The sequence below is a fragment of the Thermobia domestica genome, chromosome 1 (assembly GCF_964235325.1).
Source record: "Thermobia domestica chromosome 1, izTheDome1.hap1.1, whole genome shotgun sequence".
In the NCBI taxonomy this organism is placed as follows: Eukaryota; Metazoa; Arthropoda; class Insecta; order Zygentoma; family Lepismatidae; genus Thermobia; species Thermobia domestica.
Window position 1 is genome coordinate 240229808 of NC_137454.1, and position 27863 is coordinate 240257670.

General features: G+C 36.8%; 2 protein-coding genes across 3 annotated transcripts in view; both read left to right on the top strand.

The window, feature by feature from the left end:
* The window catches only part of LOC145694774 (single-stranded DNA cytosine deaminase-like), a 104174-nt gene that overhangs the window by 55236 nt on the left and 21075 nt on the right, over positions 1-27863 (top strand). The gene's annotated exons all lie outside the window — the stretch shown is intronic.
* On the top strand, positions 1227-26795 carry LOC145694768 (uncharacterized). The gene is made up of 2 exons (XM_081771394.1): positions 1227-1598; positions 25156-26795. The coding sequence occupies exons 1-2, from the start codon at positions 1466-1468 to the stop codon at positions 25878-25880; spliced, it is 858 nt and encodes a 285-aa protein (XP_081627520.1). The 5' UTR covers positions 1227-1465; the 3' UTR covers positions 25881-26795.

Here is a 27863-nt window from a genome sequence, read left to right on the forward strand (position 1 = left end):
GAGATTATATATCGAAGTGGAAGATAGTTTATACACCAATCGAACGCACTAATTATGCCCATGAAGAAAATGTGATATTATTGGTCCGAATACATGTACGATGCGAGTCATATGTCCAAAGAGCAGATTCTTACAGTAGGGACCCAAAGAGCAGAATCACAAATTGGAGGCTTTCTTTTCTTGTGTACAACAATTGAAGTGCGAACAAACTAAAAACCCAACTGAAGAAAGAACAACTAAAACGCAAGATGATTGCACAGTGATATCGTAGAGCGTCCAGACGTGTTTCATTTGCTTTCATTTAACAACAGCTTTCAAACGATATGCTACTTGAGCCCCCTTGCCGTTTGAAAATTTTGAGTAGGACCCCGTCTGAGACCCTGCGAAGGACCCTGGGACAAATATTTTTTACTTTCAATCATTATACTTTTGAAATGATGACACACTTGTTTTCCTGCTTTGACATCTGTTGCGCCGTTTCAGATTTATAAGGGTGGCCATAGGCTTTACAATGACGCTTTCGCTGACATTTTGACCGGTCGCCATTTTGCACAAGGTAATTTTAGAGAATAGAGACTTGTTCCGTCTTGCATTTCCCAACGGCTTTCCAACGGCATGCTACTTAATCCCCTTAAAAATTGCTAATTTCGAGTTGGCCCCCACCCGGGACCCTGCGGGTGGCCCTGGGACAACACTTTTTATTTTATTACAGTTTCGTAATAGGCGTCATTAGTGCTTTCGATTGGTGTATAAACCATCTTCCATTTCGATATAATCTTCCTCTCTTCCCTTGTTAGCTTTGGTGAGTAATCATGAGACGTTAATTCTAAAAGCTTTGTCCCATCCAACCACTTCCACATCGACTTTCAATCTTTTTTTTTTCAAGGTCAAATGTCAGGAAACGCCGAAACACATATTTTAATTATTTTGAATGAAAATTTCAAATACTAGTGTCTTACGTATTTAGCCTTAAGAAACTCCGAGATATGGACGATTGAAATCTCTCTTCAACGCCGAGTTTCCGATAATCACACACAAACAAATCCAATGTACAGTCAAAAAAAAAAAAAAAAAAAATATATATATATATATATATATATATATATATATATATATATATATATATATATATCAGTTTGTTCTAGGCGTTGATCAGTCAGTGATGAGTTACTTCCTCGTTTATATAGAGAGAATAAGTTACGTTGTTGCACCTGTGTTGTAGAAAATTTACAAATGTTCTACATACAGTATCAAAGGGAAACAGAAAATGGGTATGCATGTGTCAACACTGTGTGCAACCAAGGTTGTCTGAACAACGTGCAGTACGGTTCTTGTTATGCATGAACGTGTGTATGTGTGATGAAGTGACTGATACGTGCTGGGCAAGAGGCAGGCTGCAGGCAGATAGGAAACATAAACCATCAGCCACCGTCAACAGTTGGCTGGGTGCTTTCCTGCGTGCGAAATGGACGACGCAAAATTAATTAGTTTAGTGGAGGGTAAGGAATACCTGTATAATATGTCTCATCAAGAATATTCCAATAATCAATTGAAAGACAAGGTTTGGCAGCAAATAGGAGACGTGTTAAATTGTCCAGGTAATTATAATTTTGATTTCATGCTTATTTTCTTTTTCTGATCTCAGTGACGGGACTTATTTTTAGTCCTCCCTCGACAAGAACTCTTGTTATAATAGCCCTAGCGAAACGGTTTTCTCTTTAACACTATTTATTAGCCTTTATTTTACCGCTTGTCAGTACACTGCCAGAATAGTAAATCCGTTCTTTCCCGCGTGTCACTGTACTGACACAGGCGAAATGTCTACTTTGACCCGCGAGCACACCGGTTGAGAACCAACGTTTCTGGTTCCTTTCACTATGGACTATCTCTTCATACAATAAGGCACATCATTTAAAAAAAAATATGTGTGCTCGCGGGTCAAAGTAAACCTTTCGCCTGTGTCAGTACAGTGACACGCGGTAAAGAACGGATTTACTATTCTGGCAGTATAGTGACAGCCGTAAAGTTAGACACAAATCACAAACAAACATACAAACATACAAACTACATACAGCTTATCATAAGCGTATTCCATTACTGTCAGGCAGTGGTGTAGACAGGGGAAAGGGCATAATGCCTCAAGGCTCAATTACTATAGTGATATTGAAAATTGATATCCGATGTATATATATATATATAGGGTGTTTCAAAACAACACCGACAATGTTTGGGAGGGTATTCCTGACACCAAGATAAGACAAAAAGTTCAGACTAACCTGGATATAGAAGTGCTTCCTTTTCGGCGCTATAACTAGTCGAAAATTTGTCGGAAAAATGCAAAAACAGAATAACTCTAGGACAAAATGTCGGATCGAAGAAAGGTAAAGGGAAATATTTATTAATTTTAGTGGTAGATTTCACTGGACGTGACACAGGGTCAGCAGAAGTGTCACCCCAAAAGAAACTGGAGAATTCCTGGGGTATTTTATCAGAAGTTGAATGACGAAAATAAGCAATAATCATATACAATGCTTTAATGAACAAAAAATATTGCACTTGTTCATGTTAGAAGAACACTGTTAGAATTAGGGTTGCCACCTGTGGAAAATTAAAAACTGGCACCCCTCAAAATTCCCTATGATATAGGTCTAAGTGTAAAGTAGCCTATCTCTGTTCGGACCCATCCATAGGAAGGAAATGTACTATCGTGAACAAAAGTGCACTAGCACCTGTATTCTGCGTATCCTTAATACATTCACTAATAAGCTTAATAGATATATTGTGCTATAAATGAGAAACTGAAATTGGCATTGAACATTTTATTGTATTTACCAGTAACTGCCACTTCTTTAAAATTATCGAAACACATGAACAAAAGTGTATTAATCTTTAAGTGAAAATTTTGGATGTGAAAAGTGAAGTTTATTCTTTAAGCTTATACTTCAACTACAAGAAATGGCTTTAAGAAGTCCTTTTTCACTCTCAATAAATGTATAAAGTTCCTTACGAGTAATTTCAAATTTTTCCTGTCATCTGTTTAAAATTATCTAAATAGATTAACAAAATATATTAATCGTTGCTAGATGGTGAAAGGTGACAGTTTTGGATTTACAGAATGAAAGTTATTTTCTAAATCTATACTTCGAACTAGATACAAGTTTGAAAAAACCGGTCAGAAAGGGGCAGGTGAGAAGTGTGTACCGGTCACCGGCTTTAATAAAAATAATAGCAATATTTCCGGCCAGGCCGGTGAAAAACCGGCCAGTTGTCAACCCTAAGTGTATTCCATTACCATCAGCCAGTGGTGCAGACAGAGGGAAGGGGTTGATCGCTTCAAGGCCCAATTACTATAGTGATATCGAGTCTGGGTATAGAAATGCTTCCTCTAGGCGCTATGACTAGTCGAAAATTTGTCGGAAAAATGCAAAAACAGAATAACTCGAGGGCAAAAGGTCTGATCGAAGAAAGGTAGAAGAGAATGTCCAGTAGCAGATCTAGCCCAGAGCCCGTGAGGCCTACCCCCCGTTTTTTAAATGACAAAAATTATATATATATCGGGCGTTGCAAAATACGTGTTACAACTCTTGGGAGGTGACTCCTGCCACTGAGACAAGACAAAAAGTTCACTTGAACTTTCGGCTATCGGACATAGTTTCGGATCTACAAGGTGCCGAAAGCGTGGGAAAATGACTTTCGGACGCCAATAGTTCAGAAACTATCCAACATAAAGAGGGCGGGTAAAATATTCACTAAAGAAGTCATATCTGCTGTATTTAATTTTGCATGTTTCACAATCCTACCATGCACGCGCAAGGGATTTCCCAAAGGAACGTAGGAAGTCCCGGATAATCTGACAAATGGAAATTTGTCTAAATTGTTATGAATTCATAGGGTTTCTACCAGGTAACAATAATTCGTTTGTATTAAGTCGATATCTGGAACAAATACAAAATGGCGGACACCTTCATGCCCGTTGTGTGTGGTTGCATAATCACCAGGTACAGATGCTGGCCAACAGTGACGTTCTGAGTATTCAGTTTAAACACAAAACAAACTATTTGTTGAGCAAAACAATATATTCACATAAAAAAACTACATACGTGTTACAATTTCGCCAACTAACACTTTGGCTTCTATAGACACTATGTATTAAGTGTAGGGAATTTGTACGCAAATGCTCTAGAAAGACATCTGGAGTGTCGGTAGAGCACAACTGATGAAGCAGGGTGATTCACATGTATGGAAACACGTAACGAAAAATGCCCAGAAAAAATTCACTCATACTCAATAAACGTGAGTTCAAAGCGTCGGAAATGTAAGGAATAGCGTCAAGAACATGAAAGCCATTGCCAATTCACCAATAATATTCCATCAAACCGATGTAATATGATGTGCACGGTTGCATACCAATAAGGATGCAATAACTGAGGCCAAGTTGAAATTGTGCAAGGGGACTCACTAACAAACTGGGTAAACTAAAGGAATGTCACTAGTGGGATCGCATGATTGATATTGTAATATGGCCAATGTGAGCGTTGATATCAACATGTCCCACTACTGCTGGGTCACCGTCTCACGTGCGAAAACTAGGAAAATAACGTTGTACATTCTCCTATTACATCTGGTGCACTTTTCGGTAGAACGTAACTAGAATACGAGTGTATCAATGTCCCTCTTTGTTTGGGACACTGTCCCACAGTCGACACATATGAAAAGAAATCTTTTAATCCATGGTTCAAATTCTAATATAGCGTGAAAATAACGAACTTGTACCATGTCCCACATATGGGACATATGACGTACTCGAAATATAGGAAAATACCTCCAGAAATTCGTATCTTACACACGGTGCAAATGCCAAGACAAAGACGAAAATGAACCAATTTGGCACGTGTAACACTACTGCTGGAATACCACACATATGGAAAATAAAACGACATGAGAAATAGGAAGAAACGTCTTAAAGCTCTGATTGTTTACAACTGTGCAGTAGGAGTAACATAATGAAACACACAAACATGTCGGGAGGCTGTACAAGAGCGGTTGCCAAACAAAGTGGGTACTCCTCAAAGAAATGAATACAGAGAAAGTGAGGCTCCTTCAAGCCTCAGGGCTAGAGCGCTCGCTTTCGCTCGCGTGGTCGTAGTTTTCAATCCTACTAGGAGCCCACGGCCTCAGATTCAAGACCCGAGTAGTTATTTTCCTATTTTTCGCACGTGAGACGATGTCCCAGCAGTAGTGGGACATGTTGACATTTGTCCATTAGCTACATGTCGATATCAACACACACATTGGCCACATTTCAATATCGACCATGCGATCCCACTAGTGACATTCCTTTGGTTTACCCAGTTTCTTAGTGAGTCCCCTTGCACAATTTCAACTTAGCCTCAGTTATTGCATCCTTATTGTATGCAACCGTGCACATCATATTGCATCGGTTTGATGGAATATTATTGGTGAATTGGCAATGGCTTTCATGTTCTTGACGCTAATCCTTACATTTCCGACGCTTTGAACACACGTTTACTGAGTATGAGTGCATTTCTGGGCATTTTCCGTTAAGTGTTTCCATACATGTGAATCTCCCTGCTTCATCTGTTGTGCTCTACCGACACTCCAGATGTCTTTCTAGAGCATTTGCGTACAAATTCGCTACACTTAATACTCAGAACGTCACTGTTGGCCAGCATCTGTACCTGGCGATTATTCAACCACACACAACGGGCATGAAGGTGTCCGCCATTTTGTACTTGTTCCAGATATCGACTTAATACAAACGAATTATTGTTACCTGGTAGAAACCCTATGAATTCATAACAATTTAGACCAATTTCCATTTGTCAGATTATCCGGGACTCCCTACGTTCCTTTGGGGAATCCCTTGCGCGTGCATGGTAGGATTGTGAAACATGCAAAATTAAATACAGTAGATATGACTTCTTTAGTGAATTTTTTACCCGCCCTCTTTGTGTTGGATAGTTTCCGAACTATTGGCGTCCGTCCGAAAGTCATTTTCCCACGCTTTCGGCACCTTGTAGATCCGAAACTATGTCCGATAGCTAAAGTTCAAGATAACTTTTTTCTTGTCTCAGTGGCAGGAGTCACGTCCCAAGAGTTGTAACACTTCTTTTGCAACACCCGATATATATATATATATATATATATATAATATATATATATATATATATATATATATATATATATATATATATATATATATATATATATATATATTAGAAATCCGACAGTCTATTCGCAATCCGTCTAGGGACGTGGTCCACCATTTGAGAACAACAAACTTATAAAATGCGTTTATCATTTTTGGACGAAGAAAACTAGAGTTCAATGTTTTGAGCGTCAATATATATATATATATTAACGTTGGTTTATTCTACAGTATTTACTTCATTGATACATCTATCAGAATCACAATTCTTCCTTCAAAGGGAAGAAGGGTACGGTTGATTAGTAACAGAGCGCTCATTTCTTTTGTGATGGGTCCTTCGTGTGATCTCAGACCATGAAAGTTTGTGGTGGACAACAACGTGACTGAGTGTTTTCGAAGATATCTAGTTTTTTCCTACACATTCATTCCACGAATTCTAGCGCAATAATTAGCTTTCATTTACCACCGTCATCATTAGCCTACAAGACATATTCGTGCGACGTTAACGACTTTGTTTCATTTCAGTTCTTTCTCCGGGAATTTGTTCTGTACTGAGATAAAGTAGAAAAATCAAATGTGTACTTATCTCTGTTTCGAATTCCAACAGTGTTCGTCTAACTTGAACAATGTGCAACAATTTTTATTCATTGCATTATTTTACATTATTGTTGTTTCTGTACTTTTCCGAGAAATTTTTGGCTGGTAATGGCGTTGAAAGGAAGCATATCTACACCCAGATGAGCTTTGTCTTATCTTAGTGTCACGAAGCATTTTTACACCCAGGCTGGCCTATGCTTTTTATCTTATCTTGGTGTCAGATTGGCCTATATATTTTGTTTTATCATGGTGTTATGAATCACCTCCCAAACGTTATCGGTGCTGCTGTGAAACACCCTATATATATATATATATATATATATATATATATATATATATATATATATATATATATATATATATATATATATATATATACAAAAGTTCCCAGAAGCTCTATTCAATTCTATATTACATTTCAGTAAATTAACTCCGTATATACCATAGTTTTTTAGCCTTCTTGAGCTCTTTCTGGTCAGCATATCCATTAAAATTTACAACCTGTGGGTACGAACAGAGATCATTAAAAAAATAAATTTATATTGAAGGTTTAGTTTTTAATATTACTGAGTTCCTGCTTAGTCAGAATGTCAGCGTGTTTGACTTCGGTGTGTGTGGTCGTTGATTCTATTCCATATGGGAGGACTAAAATTTTCTGGTGTTGACTCAGTGTATGAAGTAATTGGAGAAATACCTGAATTAAGAGGTAGCAAACTACGATCCAAAACCTAGACATAATGGAGTGCCAGAGAGTTTACTTTAGTACTTCTTTCTATCTGTTTATCAGTATTTCAGTCTCTCAAGAAATTCGCCTTTCCTTTTTGTAAATGCATATAATAAGCCTATATATGTGTGTGGTGCACACTTCTTTGATGTGGTAATTATTAGCTGAACACCATTACGATTTGCTGGCTACGCCCCTGCTGTCAAGTCAAGTGAGGACTTTTCATTGCTGTTGCCCTCTTCCGATCTGTTCCTTTTGACTGCTTCTTTAATATCATCCAAACATCCATTCATCTTATTGTTTCTACTCCTTTTTAGGTGACACCAAGCTTCTGTCACATCCTAAAAAGACAATTTTCTTCAAATAAAAAAACTAAGCATTTCTTTTCTCTTTTTTTCACTGTTCCTAGTATTGTATATTCCCTAATCTTGGCTAACACCTACTTGTTGGCTTTTCGTTCTACCTAGAGTCAGTTTTCCCCGTTCTTTTCCAAACTCATCATAATTTCAAACTCGTTTGTTTCTCAGTGTTTATTTGTAACAACTATGTTACTATCTTATGCAGGCATTAGCGTAAGGAGGACATTCCGCTAGGAAAGGCTATGGGCCAGACCCGAAGCCGCCCAATATCGTAGAGGGATCAGAAATTAATACCTAGGGGACAATGACTGACATCAAAGAATACTATGGAATCTTTAACAGAGTTGTAAATTCTTTTCATCTTACATTCTTGAGTACTTATTTCTGAAACGTAAATTTATCTGAACAAAAAATTGAACTCTTCAATGGGCTTGAAGGTGGGCACTGGGGGTGTAAATCTACCTTTCCTAGGCCATCCTGTTAGATATGGGACTGGATTACAGTTATTTATATTGAACTTAACATTCTTGAGGCCTTGAGCCTTCAGGTATGTTTTGGAAGTGCATCTGGTCCCACACCTTTGTTACTTGCCATAATTCAATAGTATGGAACTCGAGTTTGAAATTCTTAGAATGTAAAAATGTGTAGATTTTGGTGAGTTTAGCAAGAAACTTATAGTTTTACGCACAAACGGATAAATTGCAATAGTTAATAAAATCACAAAATTTTCATACCGACTTTCGTTTAAATTTTAAACATCTCTACAATATCCTATTTTAGAGGGTGCAAATATAATTTAGGGCGTCCATTGCCTACTCTATCCTCTCATGGGCCATTAGTTTTGAAAGTTGCAATGATAACCCTTCGGAAGAAATTTTTATTTGGTTTTTACGAGGGAGGATCAAATGAAAATCTTAACAATGCAATATATTTTAGAATGTAACAATGAAAAGGAGATCCCACTTCTTATTTTCCAACGTAGTTCCCTTGACATTGAATGCAAGTATTCCACCACTTCGGAAATGCATGGATACCACGTTGGAAGAATTATTTTGGTCCAGATTGTAGCTACTCGTGCACAGCATTTTTCATCTCTTCATCACTCTTGAAAGGCTTGCCTCCCATTGCTTCTTTGAGTGGTCCAAACACATGAAAATCACTGGGAGCAAGGTGTGGTGAATAGGGTGTATGAATGAGACACTGAAATTTGATGTTATCGATTGTCTCAATAGTCAAACGGGCAGTATGCAGTAGGACCGAAGTCATGCAGTAGACACTTGAGGACCGAAGTCCTCGTCGTTTACGCCTGATTGCAGGGTGAAGTTGGTTTTTCAGCTGGCTTGAATACGAGGCATTGGTTACTGTCACTCCTTTTTGCATGTACCGTCCAAAAATTACTCCCATTGCATCCCAGAAGAGAAAGAAAACCTTTCGTCCTGATGGTTGAGTGCAGATATTTTCGGTTTCGGCGAAGAGCTATGCTACCATTTCTTTACTCGCTTTTTGGGTTTCTGGTTGATGATAGTGAACTCAGGTCTCATCACCTGTAACAATCCTGTCCAGAAATGCATCACCCTCGACGTTGAAACGACGCAAAAGTTCTTCAGAAGCGCCGACGCGACGATCTTTCAATATAGCAGTGAACTGACGTTGTATCCATCTTGCAGACACTCTTGAAATGCAGACCATTATGCATAATGTGTTCAGCTGAACCAAAGCTAATATTCAAGATTGTGGCGATTTCTTTCAGCGTAATACGCCTGTTTTCCTTTACAAGCTGTTTTGCTAGCGCAATGTTTTTGTCGATCACTACGTGGTGAGCCTGACCCGGTCGAGAAACATCCTCTACAGTTATTATGCCTCTTTTAAACTTCCTGCACCACTCGTATACTTGCTGCAGGGACAAACACGAATCACCATACTTTACTGCCATCCTGCGATGAATTTCAATTGGTTTCACCCTTCATTGCTCAAAAATCGGACGTTATTCTAACGGTGCATGTGGAGAGCGGGACGGCCATCTTGATACTGGCGTTGGCACGTACGTCGTTCATCCAGCAACACTCTGCCACCTGTCAATCATTAAGTACAACTCAAGGCATATTACTGCCATGCATCGAAACAATAGTCCAACCTTACGGCATTGAATTCCTTCCTCGTACATATTCTTAACCCCCTCCTTCTCCTCATGTCATAGCACTATACGTTGCTTGACGATTTACTAACAAGACGTATTTTATCCTGTTCAATTTCTCATCTCTTCAATTTTTTCTTTCTTCTTTAGTTCCATGGTCTTTCACTCGTAGCGTTCCATATATTGATTCTTTTATTTCCTTTTCTTATTTTGCTAATTTTATATGCTTTATACTGTCATATGGATCAAGTACATCAGTTGCAACTTTAGTTTTTTTGTTTTGCAAAAAATACGTTATTCATTAAGTACCTGTTCCATTGTCAAATTTGCTAAGCGGAGCCATATTCAAAATCTTTTATAATAGTAGCTCTTAGCCCTGTTTTGACGTCCATAACAGGAAGACTCCTTTCTCAACCAGCTGAGCTCACAGGCAGACCTAACTTGAAGTAGTACTTTATATACATTCGATGAAGATAAGTTTATTTTTGATCTCCGTTTTAAGGTTCCTGATCTTCATTTTCTTATTTTCCAAAGCATTCTTAGCGACCACAGTTTTGGTCTGTGGTCCAGCAGTATTATAGGGGTTGCCAATGGTGTTCTAGAGAAAGAGGGTTAGTCACCACTTCTCCCCCTTCAATTTCGCCTACGCACGCAGTAATAAGCTGTATACAATCGTCTCTTAAACTCTTTTTGAAGTAGGGACTTTATTTATGTCAGAATGTTCTTCGAACCATCCACACTTCTTCCTTTCAGAAGTAAACTTATCATGTGTTTTGAGCATGTTAATACTAGTGCTGTTGAATTTTTGTGACATTTGCGGTTTTCGGTTTTTGAGAAAACCGGTTTTCTGAAAACCGAAAACCGCAAATGCGGTTTTCAAAACCGAAACCGCACATGCGATTTTCAAAACCGAAACCGCAAATGCGGTTTTCGAAACTGAAACCGCAAAAGCTCTTTTCGAAAGCGAAAGCCGCCCGAAACCGTGTTTGCGGTTTTATAAGGGATTGCCCTTTTCAAAGCAGAAACAATGTTTGCTGTTTTTAATTACACCTTTTAACAATTGTGAAAGCATCTATCGATCGAGACAAATGAATTGATTTATATGTGTGTTTTAACTTTTTTTTTTTTTTTTTTTTTTTTTGCTCCAAGGCTATTATGTGCAGGCTCCAATATGTGCAGCACAGTGCGAAAGGGATAGTTCAATGGTTGTACAAGTCACAGTTAAATTAGGGTTGCCATATTTTAAAATCAGAAAAGTGAGGGTTCTAAACCGTAAGTATTGATGTGAACTTCCGTGTTACAAATACTGACCTGCGATCCTTAGTACTTTTTTTTTTTTTTTTTTAGTTATTTCTTTGATGACACTTCCAATGTACTTTTTGGCTGCAGGGAAGCAAATTGGATCCCACCTGATTTTCATATATGTTGTAAATTAGACCACAAGGAACACGAATATGAAGGAATTTTGACATTTCGAATGTCGGAACTCGAGATATTCGAACATAAATTGACCATGGAAGCAAACTGGACTCTACCTGGTTTTTATATATTTTGTAAATTAGACCACAAGAAACACGAATATGAAGGAATTTTGACATTTCAAATGTCGGAACTCGAGATATTCGAACATAAATTGACCATGGAAGCAAACTGGACTCTACCTGATTTTTATATATTTTGTAAAGTAGACCACAAGGTACACGTATCTGAAGGAATTTTGACATTCCGAATTTCGGAACTCGAGATATTCGATCATAAACTGACCAGGAAGCAAAAAGGACACTATTTGATTTTTATATATTTTGTAAACTGGACCAAAATGAGCAATAATCTGAACGAATTTTGACATTCTGACTTTCCGAACTCGAGATACTAGAACTTGTACAGTAGTTTTATGTAATATGTAAAAAAGTAACGAAGAAAGTTTTGTCGCTTTTTGACCTATGACTTAGAGCATCGATATATCACCTAAGACGTACCTGGAAGATCAAAAACAGTACCCATCAGTATCAATGACCTTCTGCCAACGTTCGGGATGGGCATGGATTCCTTCGCGGTAGAACTTGGTTTGCCGTGAAGCGAAGAAGGTATGAAGTGCATTTAGCACCTCTACTACGGAGTTGAACTGGAGTCCTCTAAAGTGAGTGTCCAAGGAAAGGAACAGGTGATAACAGGACGGTACAATGTCCGGACAGTATGGCGCATGCAGTAGTGTTTCCCATCCAAAGCGTAGGATGGTGTCCCGGCTCATTCTAGCTATGTGGGGTATAGCGTTGTTTCGTAACGGGGGAACCCCATAGCGATTGAGAAGTGTTGGCTCCAGGGTTTTGAGTTTTTCTTGAACACGGCTCAACTGCTGACAGTAGACAGTTGCATTGATGTTCTGCTTTGACCACCCGGTAGCAGTTCCCGATGCACGATGTCGTGAGCAGTCCACCAAACACACAGGAGGACTTTCTGCTGCATTGCTGATTTCAGCTGTTTTGGAACCAGTTCATGGGATTTTAACCAATGATGACGACGCCGTGGAGCTTCGTACAGGACCCACTTCTCAACACATGTCAACATCCTGTCCAGAAATGGCTCCTTCCTCAGACGAGACAGCAAAGAATCACAGGTGTCTGCACGCGTAGCCTTCTGGCCCGGAGACAAATCAGTGCTTCCCAAATTGATAGAGGTGCTGGCGAATGGTTTCTCCACTAACATTGAATGTTAGCCCCAGTTCCTCACATGTCTGTCCACAGTTCGGCTCAACTGCTACCTGAAGATCCTCATTTTGTACATGTGTTGGTCTTCCGGCACGTGTGGTGCGTCTTTCGTGAGTGTTTCGTCACCGTTCTTAAACTTGTTACACCACCCTTGCACTGTCTGCGTAATCACGACACCTTCACGAAAGGCCTGAGGTATCTTCCGCTCTGCTGCAGTGGTGTTCGATCCAAGTTTGAACTCGTATAGCATACACGCCCTTATGACGCTCTGTGGAGGTTCCATATTCACTCAGTCCTTACACAAATTCACGTTGTAACTGAACTGCCACAACCAGGTAGAATATTGGATATACCCACACCAACAACTGACCTTCGCCTTATATCCATTAGCATTCAACTCACGATATGAAGGTCAATTGAACACAGACCTCCACAAAAAGCGACAGAACTTTCTTGGTTACCTTTATATATCTCACAGGACATAATATGTTTCGTATAGAGAATATTGTGTTTTTTCATATAGATAGATAGCGTCTATATTAAACTTTAAGTTTTAATATCTCGAGTTCCGAAACTCGGAATGTCAAATTTCCTTCAGATTCGTGTTCCTTGTGGTCTAATTTACAAACTATATAAAAATCAGGGGAGGTCCAATTTGCTTCCCTGCATCCTACTTTTCAAACGAAACAGTTTTCCAGAGTGTACATTTTGCTTCAAACTGAGTTCTGCCCTGGCTAAGAAACGTAAATTCGCTTCTATAAGAGTCTTGAAAGTTACATTTGAAATTGTCGTTCGGCATTCTTGTAGCTTATGAAGGAATGATTAATTCAAGTAAGTTTGTCACAACATCTACAAACGAATATTCATTCGTATAGAACTTCCAATGCATTACATTAAAAACACATGAACTACACAAAGAAAACCATTGTGCATTAGAGCAGATCTCTTATTAGCAAATGATTCTGCACACGCGCACTGCTCAGATAGCCCAGAGCCTGAGCCCGAGCGCGAGTCCAAATTTAACTCAATCGCGATTGAGATTGTCAGAGGTGTAACGGTTTACGTTGAATGTACCATACCAACTAAGTCCTCTTAGATTGTTCTCCAATCCCAAAAAGCGGGTGGGTTTTCGGGATTAAGATATGTTTACGCGGGGGACGAATATAGAACCTGAAAATCGGGTGGTACCCGCTAAAATGGGGTAATAAGCCAACACTAAGCTCAATAGAAATGAGGTATATCCCTATACACATGCAACTCATGAAATTCAATTTGAAATATCATCCACTTAGACAGACATCTTTTATATTATTATTACTCTTTCCCCTTGTTTTTAAAAATAGTACTGCCACTCTTTCTTTTGTTAACAAAAGGGCACCACCTCCCTTTCTTAATAAAAAAGAAAAAAAGAAAATCTCTATCTCAATACACAATTTTATTGTTGATTTGTTGCCACTCCGATAAATGTGAATGTTGTGGTTTTGCATGTGTTGACTGGCTTCTTATCGCAAGTTCCAGACACCTGCAGTAGTTTACAGGGCCCACACACGGTCCATGGTTTGCGCAAACATCGTGTTTGCGCAAACACTCGGCCACACACGATACAACTGTTAGCACAAACTTCAGTTCAATTTTGAGTTTAATCGCGTAAGCATGTCCACTGAAGCAGCTTGTTTAGCGATAGTAATTGCTTGTGCTTTGGAAGCGGAAATACCCGCGAAACCAAGAAGAAAGAAGAGGGTGTGGATGAAAGAGTGGTTGATTATGACACATACATTGGCAACATTATTCACAATGTAAATGTACTATTCCAGCAAACTCAAGAATTTTGACTGTGCATCCTAGAAGTATATATAGCAACTAAATTACTTACATGTTAACTTTTCCAGTGAAAATGCTAAACACTTGTCTTCAACACTACTTTCACTATCATCTATGTCAGTTAATATTTCGTCTTTGTCTGAATCTGACTCTTGTAAATTTATTTTTATCGGTTCCAAAAACTGTAAGCACAAAAAATAATTCTTCGAGCTTGACTTCGTAGCACTTGAAAGAAAAAGAAAAAAAAGGAAGACAGAAAATAAAACTTCTGCTGTACTCGGTTTGCTTAAAGACATTGTCAACTATAATTTTGGAGAATAAACGAACTACCACGAAAGAAAGCAACGAGAGACTGATGAATTCTACACTAGCCCCTTTCTTTCCTTCTCCGTTTTCATAACAAGTAGCACGTTTGTTCTTCGTGTAGGTGCCACGAAAGTAATCCATCTGATTCCTAAGCAACTCGATATGCTCGAGTTTGTTTTGGGTTACGATAATTTATGACACCATTCAGACGCCTGATGCTTTTGATTCCCTTATAGAGGAGAAAAGAGGGTGTTAAAAGTCACACATAATAAGGCGGTGGAACGTGAAAGGAAAAAAAGAAACAGGAAACCTACTGCGTTTCTTCTGTCGAATAAGAAAGGGTCTATCTTGAAGTAAATTTCAAAACAAATTACAAACGTCCCATGCTTTATTCTTACGATGATGGCAAAGATTGCAAAGGTATGTAGCTACGGGGGAAAAGGGGGCTCTGTCTTTCCGAACTATTTCCAGCTCCAAAATGAGGTTCGTCTAGTATATGTTCAATAAACTTTTTTAACAGAATGCAAATGAAGGACTTTATAATAAAATATGAAATTTTAAAAAAAAATCAATCGTCATCAATACGGTTTCTATACCTAATTCAATCAACTAAAATTAAGCATATGCTTTATATTCTCATTTCCCTAACTGGGTGCACTGTGAACTCTACTATATTATTGCATAATAATATCGGAGTTAATATTTTTTCGTTTTTTTTTTCCTCTTTAGTATTTTAACCTACATAAACACAAAGTCAGATAAACAGACTGCTATAAACAGCATTTATTTTCTTATGAATAGCTTATTGATTCATCTTTTAGACTCCGGTTTTTAACTTCAGTACTGTCACGATCCGTTTTTTGATAAGGAAGCATTGTGAAAATATAATAATGCGCATAGTATGTATGTATGTATGGTAAGTTAAAATGCTTTCATGTTGTGAAAGAGGTAATTTGTTCTGCTTTTAATATGTGAAAAGCTTGCCTCCCCCTGAAAGTAATGTTCTCCTAGAACAACTTGCTGGCTACACCCCTGATTATCCTGTAATAAAAGTTGTGAGTTCTATTTGCAAATCGAAACAAAATCCAATGGAAATTAGACGCGGGACTCAACGCTCGTTTTACTAATTGTTTTATATGGAAACCTTTCAAAGCGTCTATCATGACAACCAGTTGACATAGAAAGATGTAGTTTTCACGTATTTGTTCGTAATTCTTTTCTCTACTTGGTAAAGTGAGCAGTTAATGTGCTAGTACAATATTTCTAAGTAGCGCCTGTTATATTGTCAAGATTCGCAGTAGCGCGAGAAGACAGCGTGCACAACTGCTTGTCGCGAACTGTCAACACCGCTCAATGCCAATTGGACGCCGTGTGAAGCCAACACAAGGCCATGTCTTTTCTCATCTGAAATCTGCAATAACTTCTCATATGCCGCATTTTTCAAATTCCTGTTTTTATAATCTTCACTCTTTACCTTCCACAGTTCAGGTAAAATTCGATAAAGGTCAATACATTCTCGCCAGAATTCTTGATTCCTATTCATTGACGCCATAGCGAAAGAAATAAGCGTCTGTACACTAGGCTTCCTACTCGGAAATAAAGCTCGTGTTTGCACAAACATGCCCATACACGGTCCACGTGTTTGCGCAAACATCATGTTCGTGTAAACAATCTTCGAACGAGTTCGATGTGGAAAATGTTTGCACAAACGTTTGCGCAAACAGTTCATACATCGCCACACACGGTCAAACTGTTTGCACAAACAGCCTTGTTTGCGCAAACCATGGACCGTGAGTGGGCCTCTTTATACGTGAAGGAAACACCGATTATATTTTATTCTATCTTTTTACTTCCCAATAACGATAGCCGTGCCTCTTTGAGAAATTGCAACTAATTTTTTTATTCTGCCAATTGTAAAAGTATATTCACCAAGAATTTTCCCACACTTTAAGACATTTTAAGAAAAAATATCTTTTTTTCCTTCTGCAAATTTTGATCATTTTTTCCCTACGCCGAGGGAAATTTCCCTCCATCTGGCAACTGTGAGCCGGAGTGGGGACAGATTCTTTGCTGTTTTCTCGTCGTTACTTGATATTAGTGCTGTCGTATTTTTGTGACATTTGCGGTTTTCGGTTTTTCAGAAAACCAATTTTCTGAAAACCGAAAATGCGGTTTTCAAAACCGAAACCGCAAAAGCGGTTTTCGAAACCGAAACCGCAATTGCGGTTTTCAAAACCGACATTTCGGTTTTATGAAATTTCACTTTTATCAAAAACCGGACAGCACTAGTTAATACCAGAGTAGCAGGTACTTTCATTTTAAAAAATAGTATTATTAATTCCAACCAAACTTGGTATGCATGTTATTTACCATCTGGAAAGGAATACTGTAGAAGTAAGATCTGGCACAGCTTCAAATACTTCAAAATTGTTAAAATGATAGTGAATAATTTACTCCAAATTTACACATCAGACATATGCCAAAGTTTAACAATATTAGGGTAACACAGAAATACCCAAATGCAGTAAATTAGCACAGCCATCTTTTACTGTATAGAAATACAGGTCGGCCCAAAAGTAGGTATACACCCCTGCATTGATTAAGTATAACATTCTAGTTTATGGAATTATTTGTTTCGACTGTTCCGGGCTTAAGTTATAAGCAAAAAGATGTTAAGAGCAAATAATAATAATAATAATAATAATAATAATAATAATAATAATAATAATAATAATAATAATAATAATAATAATAATAATAAAACTAGGTCTACCTGTTTGATAATAAAATACAGTGAGCTGATCGGTACGGAACTGTATAGATACCGACTTTTGGGACACCCGTATAATATTCAGTGTTAATGTAATGTCGTAACTCTATTTCAAAATCTTTGCAAGTAACAAAACAGTGTACAGTGTTCGTTATTATGGTGCCCTATGATTTGTTACTAGCGGCAACATACAGTATGTCTTCAAGGCAGGAAGCAACTATCGGCTGGGAACGCGTTATCTCCTTAATCCCATACATAAGTAAATGTTATCAAATTAGTTGCTAGTAAAACATTATTAAAGCAGAATACGAGGAATAAAAAAAAAACACTGTGAAAGGATATAAGGTCAAGTGCCCAAATATCGTCCCCAATTATATTTTTCGATTTTTTGGCAAGGTAGTTAGGAGAAAATCTGTTATTGTACCGCCTATAATTAGTATGAACATTCCTTTTAGACAAGTGTTCAACACAATGTAGAAAAACTATATTTACTCAAGTTATTAATAAAAGAATAAAAAATAAATGCAAATTTCCATTTTTTTAAAAAAGTGTCCAAATACCACCCCCCCCCTATGTTTTCTTAATATAAACAAGCAGAATGAAGTGAAAAACAGTGAAATAAAACAAAAAACGTTTATTTAGTTTTCTATTAGTTTTATTTTGCTAACAAATACAACGATACTTCAGTTTAATAAGTGAACTAAAGTCTGAAAACTGTTTGTGATGAAAATAGAAAGAAAAAATGGCAAAGTTCTGTTTAAAATAATGTTAATTTTGGTGCTACATTCATAGCAAAAATTGAGAATCACATTTATCCGTACGAACAGATATCACCCCCCCACACACACACACCTACACACACACACACACACACCTACACACACACACACACACACACACACACACACATATATATATATATATATATATATATATATATATATATATATATATATATATATATAACGTTCTTTAGATGAAGAATACTCTTAGTGATACCATACAAAACACTTAATGCGCCTAATCCACTTCCACCTTACCCTGTGAAAAGAGCTTTCCACACATTGAGCAGATTGCGTCATTGTTGCTGTCTTCCTCATCAGCAGAAACACATTGCACTGCTGTAGCTTGAGTATCACTTTGATTTGATGAGCTTGAGGAAAGTCTTTTCATCCTTCTTCGAGGGCCAATATTCTCCTTCGAAGTTTTTCTTTGCTTCTGTGTTCCAGATATAGATGGTCTAGCAGCAGTAGATGGTTGTTCCTGCGTTTCTTGAAAATAACGTTTCCTACGCAACGCAGACTAAACACTGTTTTGTTGGATTGATTCATGTTTCTTATTTTTCTTATCCAATTCCATGATTGTTTCTTTGTGTGATGAACCAGTGACCAACAATGCAGCTTCAGCCCTTTTTGACATTGAGGGAATGATCAATGGAACTGTCCTAATAGCTTCGGAACTGATGATTTCAGTGTTATTGGAAAGTACATGTTTGTTCTAAAAGTTCCGACTGCCACTTCTTTTGTGGAAATATCAAAAGAGGTTGCACAAACTGGCCAGTTGCTGACATGCATGTCACAGCTGTTATTATTGCCCATTTCTCAGCCGATACTAATTTGCTTCTATTTTCATTTGTTGTAACAACTTTAGATGACTTACGCTGCACGATAGATATGCCGGTCTCATCCACATTGTGCATACGTGTTGGATCGAAATTTATCTTCTGCAATTCACCTTTGAGTATCACGAAAAAAATCTACACACTTTCTTTGTTGAACCCTTGTATTCTAGCCAAAGACAAATTATGTGGTTTTCTAGGTTTTAATTCCGAATCACTCTTAAAAAACAGATGGCGCCATCCCCCCGCTGTTTTTATGTTATCACAAAATGGAGATTCATATTGTTTTTGATTGCCAATTCGTAAGCCATTCTTTTTAGATCTGAAATAGATAATCCATAGTAGTGAGTTTCCATTTCAACGCAATACGCAACAAGGCTTTTCTCAATTTCATCACAAATAAGTTTTTCGTCCTAATTTTCTTTCAGCACATTGCTCAACAGTTTGTTCCGATTTAACGTAATCTTAAAGAGTAGCTCGGGGAAGTTGAAACATTTTTGATGCCTGTTTGTAGCACATGGAAATCGTAGGATCCCTTACAGCCTCAAATAGCAGCAATCATATTCTCTTTTTTTTTCACTTCTTGCGATTCCCCATCTGAAAAATGCAAGAAGAACATATAGGTCCTATTATCGTCCCCGGGACGGTATTCGGAACATAATAAGGGGAGGGAATTTAGGCATACGTACAGTGTGAACATGGCGGCATTTTTCCTGACAATGATCACAACTACAGTGTATCCGTGGTTTCTAAGTTACATATAATACTATAGTCTACGGTGAATACCATAATTGACAGCTAACAACATACCTAGAGTGAAGCTATCAACGTGTAAAGTTATTATCAGGAATTGTTTTCGGATCGACTAAAATGATAAAACACTACAATTGCAGCATGTTGATGTTATCCGCTTTTCACAACACACACCTAGGTAATGGCTTTGTGACTCATATGTTGCACTGACTTCCACTTGACAACAGCATCTTCTACCGGAGATTGAGTGGGGGACGGATTTAGGCACGGTGACGGATATCGGGCACTTGACGTATTTTGATATTGAGAGAAAAAAATTGTCACTAAATTGAGAGGGCAGCGTTTTGTCTACGCTCCCCCTGCGAGGAAATGTTTCATCAGACAACTATCAGCACCAAAAGTTAACAAAATTCCTCTTAAATTCTACGATATTATTAGCGTTTTAGCGGAGAATATTTTCTCCAAAGAAGAGGCATATACAAAACAACAAACAAAATAATATGGGTGAGTGAAAGACTCGTGCGTAGTTTCCGAGGAAATTGAGCTTTTTTTTTCACGATAGATCGAACTGATGCTAAACGTATTCACTCATTAAGCCTTTCATTCTATCACAAAGAAGACGACAGTACACAGTATGATTAATGAAGCATATCTCAAAATTATGATCGAGTCTTGAAGTTTAAGTTTTGTTTAACAATCTAGGTATAGCCAGGGTTGTTTTGTTTAAAGCAAAATTTTAAAACAAATGATTAAAATTTGTTTTAAACAATTTATTTATTTTGTTTAAATAATATAATATAATTTATTTTGTTTAAAACACATTTCATATACGTTTTAAACACTTTGTTTTAAACACGCGTATTTTTTAAGGCTTGTTTTAAACATACGTTTATTTTCATTTTATTTTTGTAATAAAATCTGCCAGAGAAAGAAAATTGTCAAAAAGTACTCCCCGTTCAGACGGCTATTTTCTTCCCGTGCGAATGTTTTGATTTCTTGTGGTTACAGGACGTCAATGTCGTGATCTACAATTTATTTTTTCTCTTTTTTCCCTTGTTTTTAGCGTTTATTATTATTATGTTTAAATGCTTATCAATTAACTTTCGAGAAAGTGTCATAGTCGAAGGTTGGATTACTTGTAGAATTGATAATAAAAATAAATAAAAGAATTATCATTGTTTCGTTTCTCTCCGCAACTCCGTTCTAAATTTTCTTAAAAACTTTACACCCTGGCATAACTTGTATTGACGAGACCAGGCGAGAAAGCGCAAGGTATGGCAGTCACCCGCGTAACTATCCCTTAAAAGTAATATTTATTGTCACATCATTCCGGAACGTGAGTGAGGCTCGCGGGACAACTTGATCTACATTTGTTCGTCCCTCTGTCTGTCTGTATGCATGTAGCACGCTACGGGCGCAATTTTTGGTCTTTTATCATTAAATTTTAAGGGTAGAGGCGCAGACATACGAAATTTGTTGTATAGGCCTAGATTTTGACTGCGATCCGACGTAAAATTTCAAAATTAGTTGTTCGAATCCCATTTTAAATAATAAGTCCTATGTCATAAAGCCTTGCTACTGATGCAAAACTATTATTAATCAAACCAAACAAACTAATTTTATGCGTTTCGAACAACGGTTGCAGGATAAATTTGGCTTTAACTTAGTTTTTTTTTTTTTTTTAAGTTCAGATATGGCGTGTCCAGAGCATATCTGAACACCTCCTTTAGGTGACTAATAGAGTAAAAATTGTGCACACGTGTGTATAATTCCAATAATAATACAATTATTTGAGCCAAATGTCGCAAAGAATGCCATGTTAAATCCAATTGTCATTCAAAAGTCATTTTGCAAACCACTGGTGCTACACAAATGAAATTAGGTTTAAAAAAAAGTGCGTTACCAGTAGTGGCTTACGGAAATAGGAAGTCAGAATCCGATATGGACATTTAATAGTCATTTCCAAAACCACTGGTGCTACTAAAATGAAATTTGGTATGTTAAGGTTCATTATCACTAGTGGACTACGAAAATATTAAATATTTTTTAAGAAAATATCTTGAATCTAATATGACCAAGAAATGATTTTAAACACTATATAAAAGCCATTTTTTTTTAAAAAAAAAAAGCCAAACTGTTTTCTTTCTGTTATCAATGTTGCACTTAACGGTATATACAGGATAAATCTGTAATTCTTGTTGCAAGAGCAAAAAGTCTTAACGAAAAAAGTTATTACACGATTTTGAAATATATGTTTAAAATCATGTTTTAAGCCGTTCAAAATGTTTAAAACAGTTTTTTTCGTGTGTGTTTTAAAACATGTTTAAAACATTTTGAACATCTTTTTCATGTTTTAAACACTTGTTTTGTTCCTTTCTTTAAAAAAAAACTGTATTTTTTCCAACCTTGGGTATAACTAATAAATGTCCAAAGATCAATCTACTAGCATGTGATAATAGTAGATTGTCTTATTCCCTTTCATGTTACAACTGCGTTCAAACCAAAGAAAAATGGGAACACTGATATTTTCATAGCTAGAGAACTTGTTATATTAGAGAGAAAATCGTTCGAGTTTATAACTCCGTGATCTAAGTATTGTGGCAAAAATGAAGTACAAAGCCACCATTTTTGTTAATTGGTAACACCAAATGTAATTAATAATAACTTTTGAGGAGGCTTTACCACATGTGCAACACGTGCATTTGTGCGAGGCGGCAAGTTTTGAGGGGCGGAAAAATCTATCATAACTCCCTATCTTACTTAAAATAGTCTAAATATTTCTTGTTGGAAACATATTTCATGACGATGGTAGTTATAGTTACTAAACTGACTTTGTGTGTTTGAACACTACATTCATAGGTCACGTTTAAGTCGCATTAGTTTAAGGTCCTGTGAACAGTGCTGAAGCAAATGGTCAAACAAATCCCAACATGAAATTGCTTGATTGTTGTCAAATACAAGAATTCAATTCTCGAACTGTTGCAAACACTTGTTCCATTTAGTTAATTATCACAGTTTTGAAACCTAGTCATGTCTTTGTCATAAACAAATTCCTTATCATTGAAGGTGGAAACAACTTTTTTTCTTTTAACAGATGTAGAAGGAAAATCAAGAAATAAAAAAGCTAGTTGCACTGGAATTGCAAACTGATAAGGTACTTGCAGCAAATAAGGCCCACCTGAAAAAAAAATGCTTCATTAAGTAAATACTTTTAATGTAATAGACATAAATTGATATGCATTTTATTTGTCAATGTTTTATCTATCTTATGGTATATTTAACTTAAACATTGATTGGGCTAAATGTATTAAGAGAAAACATGAAAAATGTATTGAAAGAGAATCATAAAAAATGGCCTTATTACCCGCATGGTAGATAAATAAGGCCCACTGTTTAAAAAGTAAAATTTTACGACCTGAGAGACAACTAGAACTCAACACCTAATATTTTTACAGCTCTTTAAATACTAATAATAAAAGGACATTTAGTAACAATATGGATATGAAATAATAAGGATATAGGTAATCTTCAATGTGTTATGCAGTCGTCAGTTAATTCGTGGCAACTAACTGAATTTTAAAGAATAAGCTTGGGCATATAATAAACAAGTCACTATTGAAAACAAATTTCACACTAACTTTCAACCATGTATACACTTGATAACATTTGTAGCAAATGAATTCCTCATCATCGGCGTCGACCATGACAATGCATGAGTCACGTACCCATACACCGCACAGTTTACAGCTTCGCATGTTACCGATCCTTCTTTGGCGCATAATGAACGATATTACGATACTTCGAACGCTCAGAACCGCACGAAAATGTGCTTAGAATATACTCAAAAACATAGGTTTGAGCCATTCGCATGCATTATAATTAGATATTTACATTATGAAAGACATCAATGTAGAATTCGAACCTGCGAACCCGTATAGTCAACAACGTATAGGCCCGAACATGATAGACCGCCCTCCTACAGAGGCTGGCATTGGCCAAGAAGGAATAACAAACACTTAAGTTGCCAGTTTCAAAGTATTTAACAACGTATACATGTTTTGTAGAGTAATGAGGGCCAGTAGATTTTTGGTGGACCTTATTTACCGACCATGTACTCGTCATTTTATAAATCGTTATTTACAAACATGTTTCGGACTAAAACGAAGTAACTATTATCCCAAGTACTAAACACTATGATCACCACAAATATACAAGATATTTCGCGTTAGCTTTATTCTACATACAAAAGATGAATTTATATTGTCTCCGTAAATTATATCAACAGATGGAAACTGACTTCTCGATGATTCAATACTGCCAGCACCGTTTCCGTCTAACCAAGGGCAGGAAGACGAACTCTTGCAAGCAGGCACTGTGTGAGTAATTGCTACTTGCGACATTGCCAGATTTCTCCTACAGTGCTTCTAACATAGGAAATTTTGCACTGGGCCTTATTTCCCTTCGGGCCTTATTTGCCGCAAGTACCTTAGATTGAAGTTTCATATTAAATCGTATAAAAAGGATTACCATCTTTCCTCTGCAGATATGTTTGCTTTATCTTTAACTAACATAATAGATTATTATTTAAAGAAAAAACAAACACAACGAGATTGTATTTGTAATGTTTAGGCCTTTCTGAGTGTGAGTGCACTCTGCACTTTCCCTCTTCGTCGTTCATGATAAGGTAGTATATTTAAAATTGTGGCTTTTAAGAGTTCTTTCTGGAGTAAGGGGTGCGGCAAATGACGCTATTGCGCGTTGCGGCAAATTGCCTAAGGCCGGCCTTGCTTTTGAGCTTTGAATGCTTTTATGTCAAATGATTTTGATGTAACACACGAAAATAATAGTATGTAAACGCAATAATTTTGGCGAGAAGAAAAGAGTATAGACTATTTCAACTTCCAAAAGAGTGTATTACTCTTAAAAAGAGTGTATCTGGTCATCCTATTTATGTTAAATTTTAGTTAAGAGAGATATTTAATGTATTCCAGTTGCCATGTTGTCTTTTGCCGACATTAACCGGCTAACACTCTCGGTTAATTTCCATAGCACTTGCCAATAGTGCGCCGCGCTTTTGACTTCGAACGAAAAAAAAAAGTAGGTCTATGGTATTAATAAAATTACAGTGTAAAATTTATTTCTTTATTTATTTTATGACTTTTTTAATTAAAACTGTATGCATGAATTTCCCTACAGGTGTTCAATGCAAACACAGATGGTTTAATCTAAGGGATCAATACAGAAGGGCATTGAAAAATAAAAAAGTGCCGACTCCACAAGGTATTGTGAGAGGAAAGGAATGGAAATTCGGACGTGCAATGTCTTTTCTGCTACCATTTATCCATGATAAGGAGATTGGCCATAATATTAATGAAGAAACTGAAGCTGTAACTGAGTTTGCTGGAGAAGAAGTGGATGGGAGGAGTAGTGAGGATGACACTGAGGTAGAGTCACTCACTGAAATGACGTCAAAGGTTGAAGATGCTGCTTCGTCCACAAGCAAACTGGGTGATAATAATAGTGGCATCAATATACCACAAGGTCCCGAGAACAAGAAAAGACGCAAGATTGGTATGACACCGCCATCAAATAATTTTGTGAAATATGTGTCTAAAAACCAAGATGGACCTTCTGTTTCTCAGCATCCTATAGATGCTTTTCTTTTGGGTCTTGGTGAAACGATTAAAACCTTTCCACCTATTTTCCAACATATGGCAAAATCGAGAATTTTTGGTGCGGTGTCTGATATTGAAATGCAATTATTAACGTCCCAAAGTCAAACAAGGAACATGCAAAGATCGTTTCGGGAAGTGGGCGAGTTTCTTCTTCATCAGAGTTTAATTCAACAAGAACCAGTCATTCCACTCCAAACAGGAAACAGAAATATTCCAGTGATACCAATACCAGAAAATTCCAGATAAAATTTCTATTAACATATGATGTATATCTTATTATTAGAAAGAAATGGGCAAAATTAGTACATTGAATATCACAATCAACCATATACAATAATTGTTAAACCGTTTCCAGTATTATAGAGCCAAAACTTTGGTTGATATATTTATAATGTGGTTTAAAAAGAAAATTTAAGAAATTATTTTGGTAGACAAATTTTCTTTATCAGGGTGTACTACCTTGTAATAATTGTTTTATATTTTGTTATTAAAGTTGTGTGATATTTATAATAATTACTATTATTTTTTATTACTTAAAGTCGTTAAACGACCAGTTCCAGTTTTGTTGAGTTCAAAATAACCGAAATAAAGTTTTGAAAACAATTCTTTTATAAACTGCAGGAAGAATATTTTTCTGTAGGTAAAAGAAGAAATGGGAGTAAAAGTATTCGACGCGGCTTGATCTTCATGATCTTGACTCATTAATCGCATCAAACATGGGATCCACTAATTATGATAGATTATAGCTAGCAGTTTCCCTATATCCATAAAAACCTTTAGCCCTGAATCTTAGAAACAAGACAAAGACTATCTTCTTTAAGGTTAAGGCCCAAAGGTTTTCAAGGATAATAGGAAAATGGTTCACTATAATCTGTGATCAGTGGGTCCCGTGCTTAATGCGAAGATGAGTAAAGCAGTTTATGTGAATATTAAGTCGTGCCCAATGCTTTAAGACTTAGTTCAATTTCTTAATGTTAGCCCACAATGTCGTTTTTACAGAAGGCCTCTAATTTTTACGTCAGAGAAGCACAAAGGTCTCAAACCAGCTCTCAACCGGTCTGCCATCTATTGAAATAATGTTTAATTAACTGATGTTGCTTACATATACACAATCTAAACGTATTTGTTGTATTATTTGTGCTAGATATATATTATTCGTATTTGTACTACATATTATTATTTTTGCAATAAAAGGATATGCTATAGCAAAAATTATGTGGATATTTTGTATTGTCATCCACATAATTTATGTATCTGTACGACGAGTTAGAGATCTAATTAGTATGGAAATGTGGAAAATTTAAGGTGGATGATTTAATTGTAACAAACAAATGACCAGATAAAAATGAAAATGGAATCTTTCAGTTTAACATCCCTGATTATTTCTTTTAGGCTAAGAAAATCGATGATTAAGGCAAGTGAATGATGGGGGAGGAATTGGTGGAATGAAAATGTGGGAGGAAACGGAAGTACCTTGAGAAACCTCACGGACACGATATTGTCCACCATAAACTTACATAGCCGGGGATCGAACCAGGTACTCCACGCACCAGACGTAAGCGCTCTGCCACCGAGCTCCCTACGAACAGAAAAGTAACGTAACGTAATGGAAGTTGTATTTGAAACTTGAAAATAACTAAAATTGTATTCGAGAAGCATTAAATTATGCCCAACTAAAATTGAATTTCAGAAGCATTGGATCACGCCCATGTTTGTAAATTTAGTTTTAATTCTATTATAGATGAGGCCTGGTGCTGTTTTGAAATTCTACAAAGTATTAGTGTTTAACGTAAACAAACGTCCGTAGATGTGACATACACCAATTAGTGTTTAACGTAAACAAATGTCCGTAGATGAGACATACACCAATTAGTGTTTAACGTAAACAAACGTCCGTAGATGTGACATACACCAATTAGTGTTTAACGTAAACAAACGTCCGTAGATGTGACATACACCAATTTGTGTTTAACGTAAACAAATGTCCGTAGATGTGACATACACCAATTAATGTTTAACGTAAACAAACGTCCGTAGATGTGACATACACCAATTAGTGTTTAACGTAAACAAATGTCTGTAGATGAGACATACACCAATTAGTGTTTAACGTAAACAAACGTCCGTAGATGTGACATACACCAATTAGTGTTTAACGTAAACAAACGTCCGTAGATGTGACATACACCAATTTGTGTTTAACGTAAACAAATGTCCGTAGATGTGACA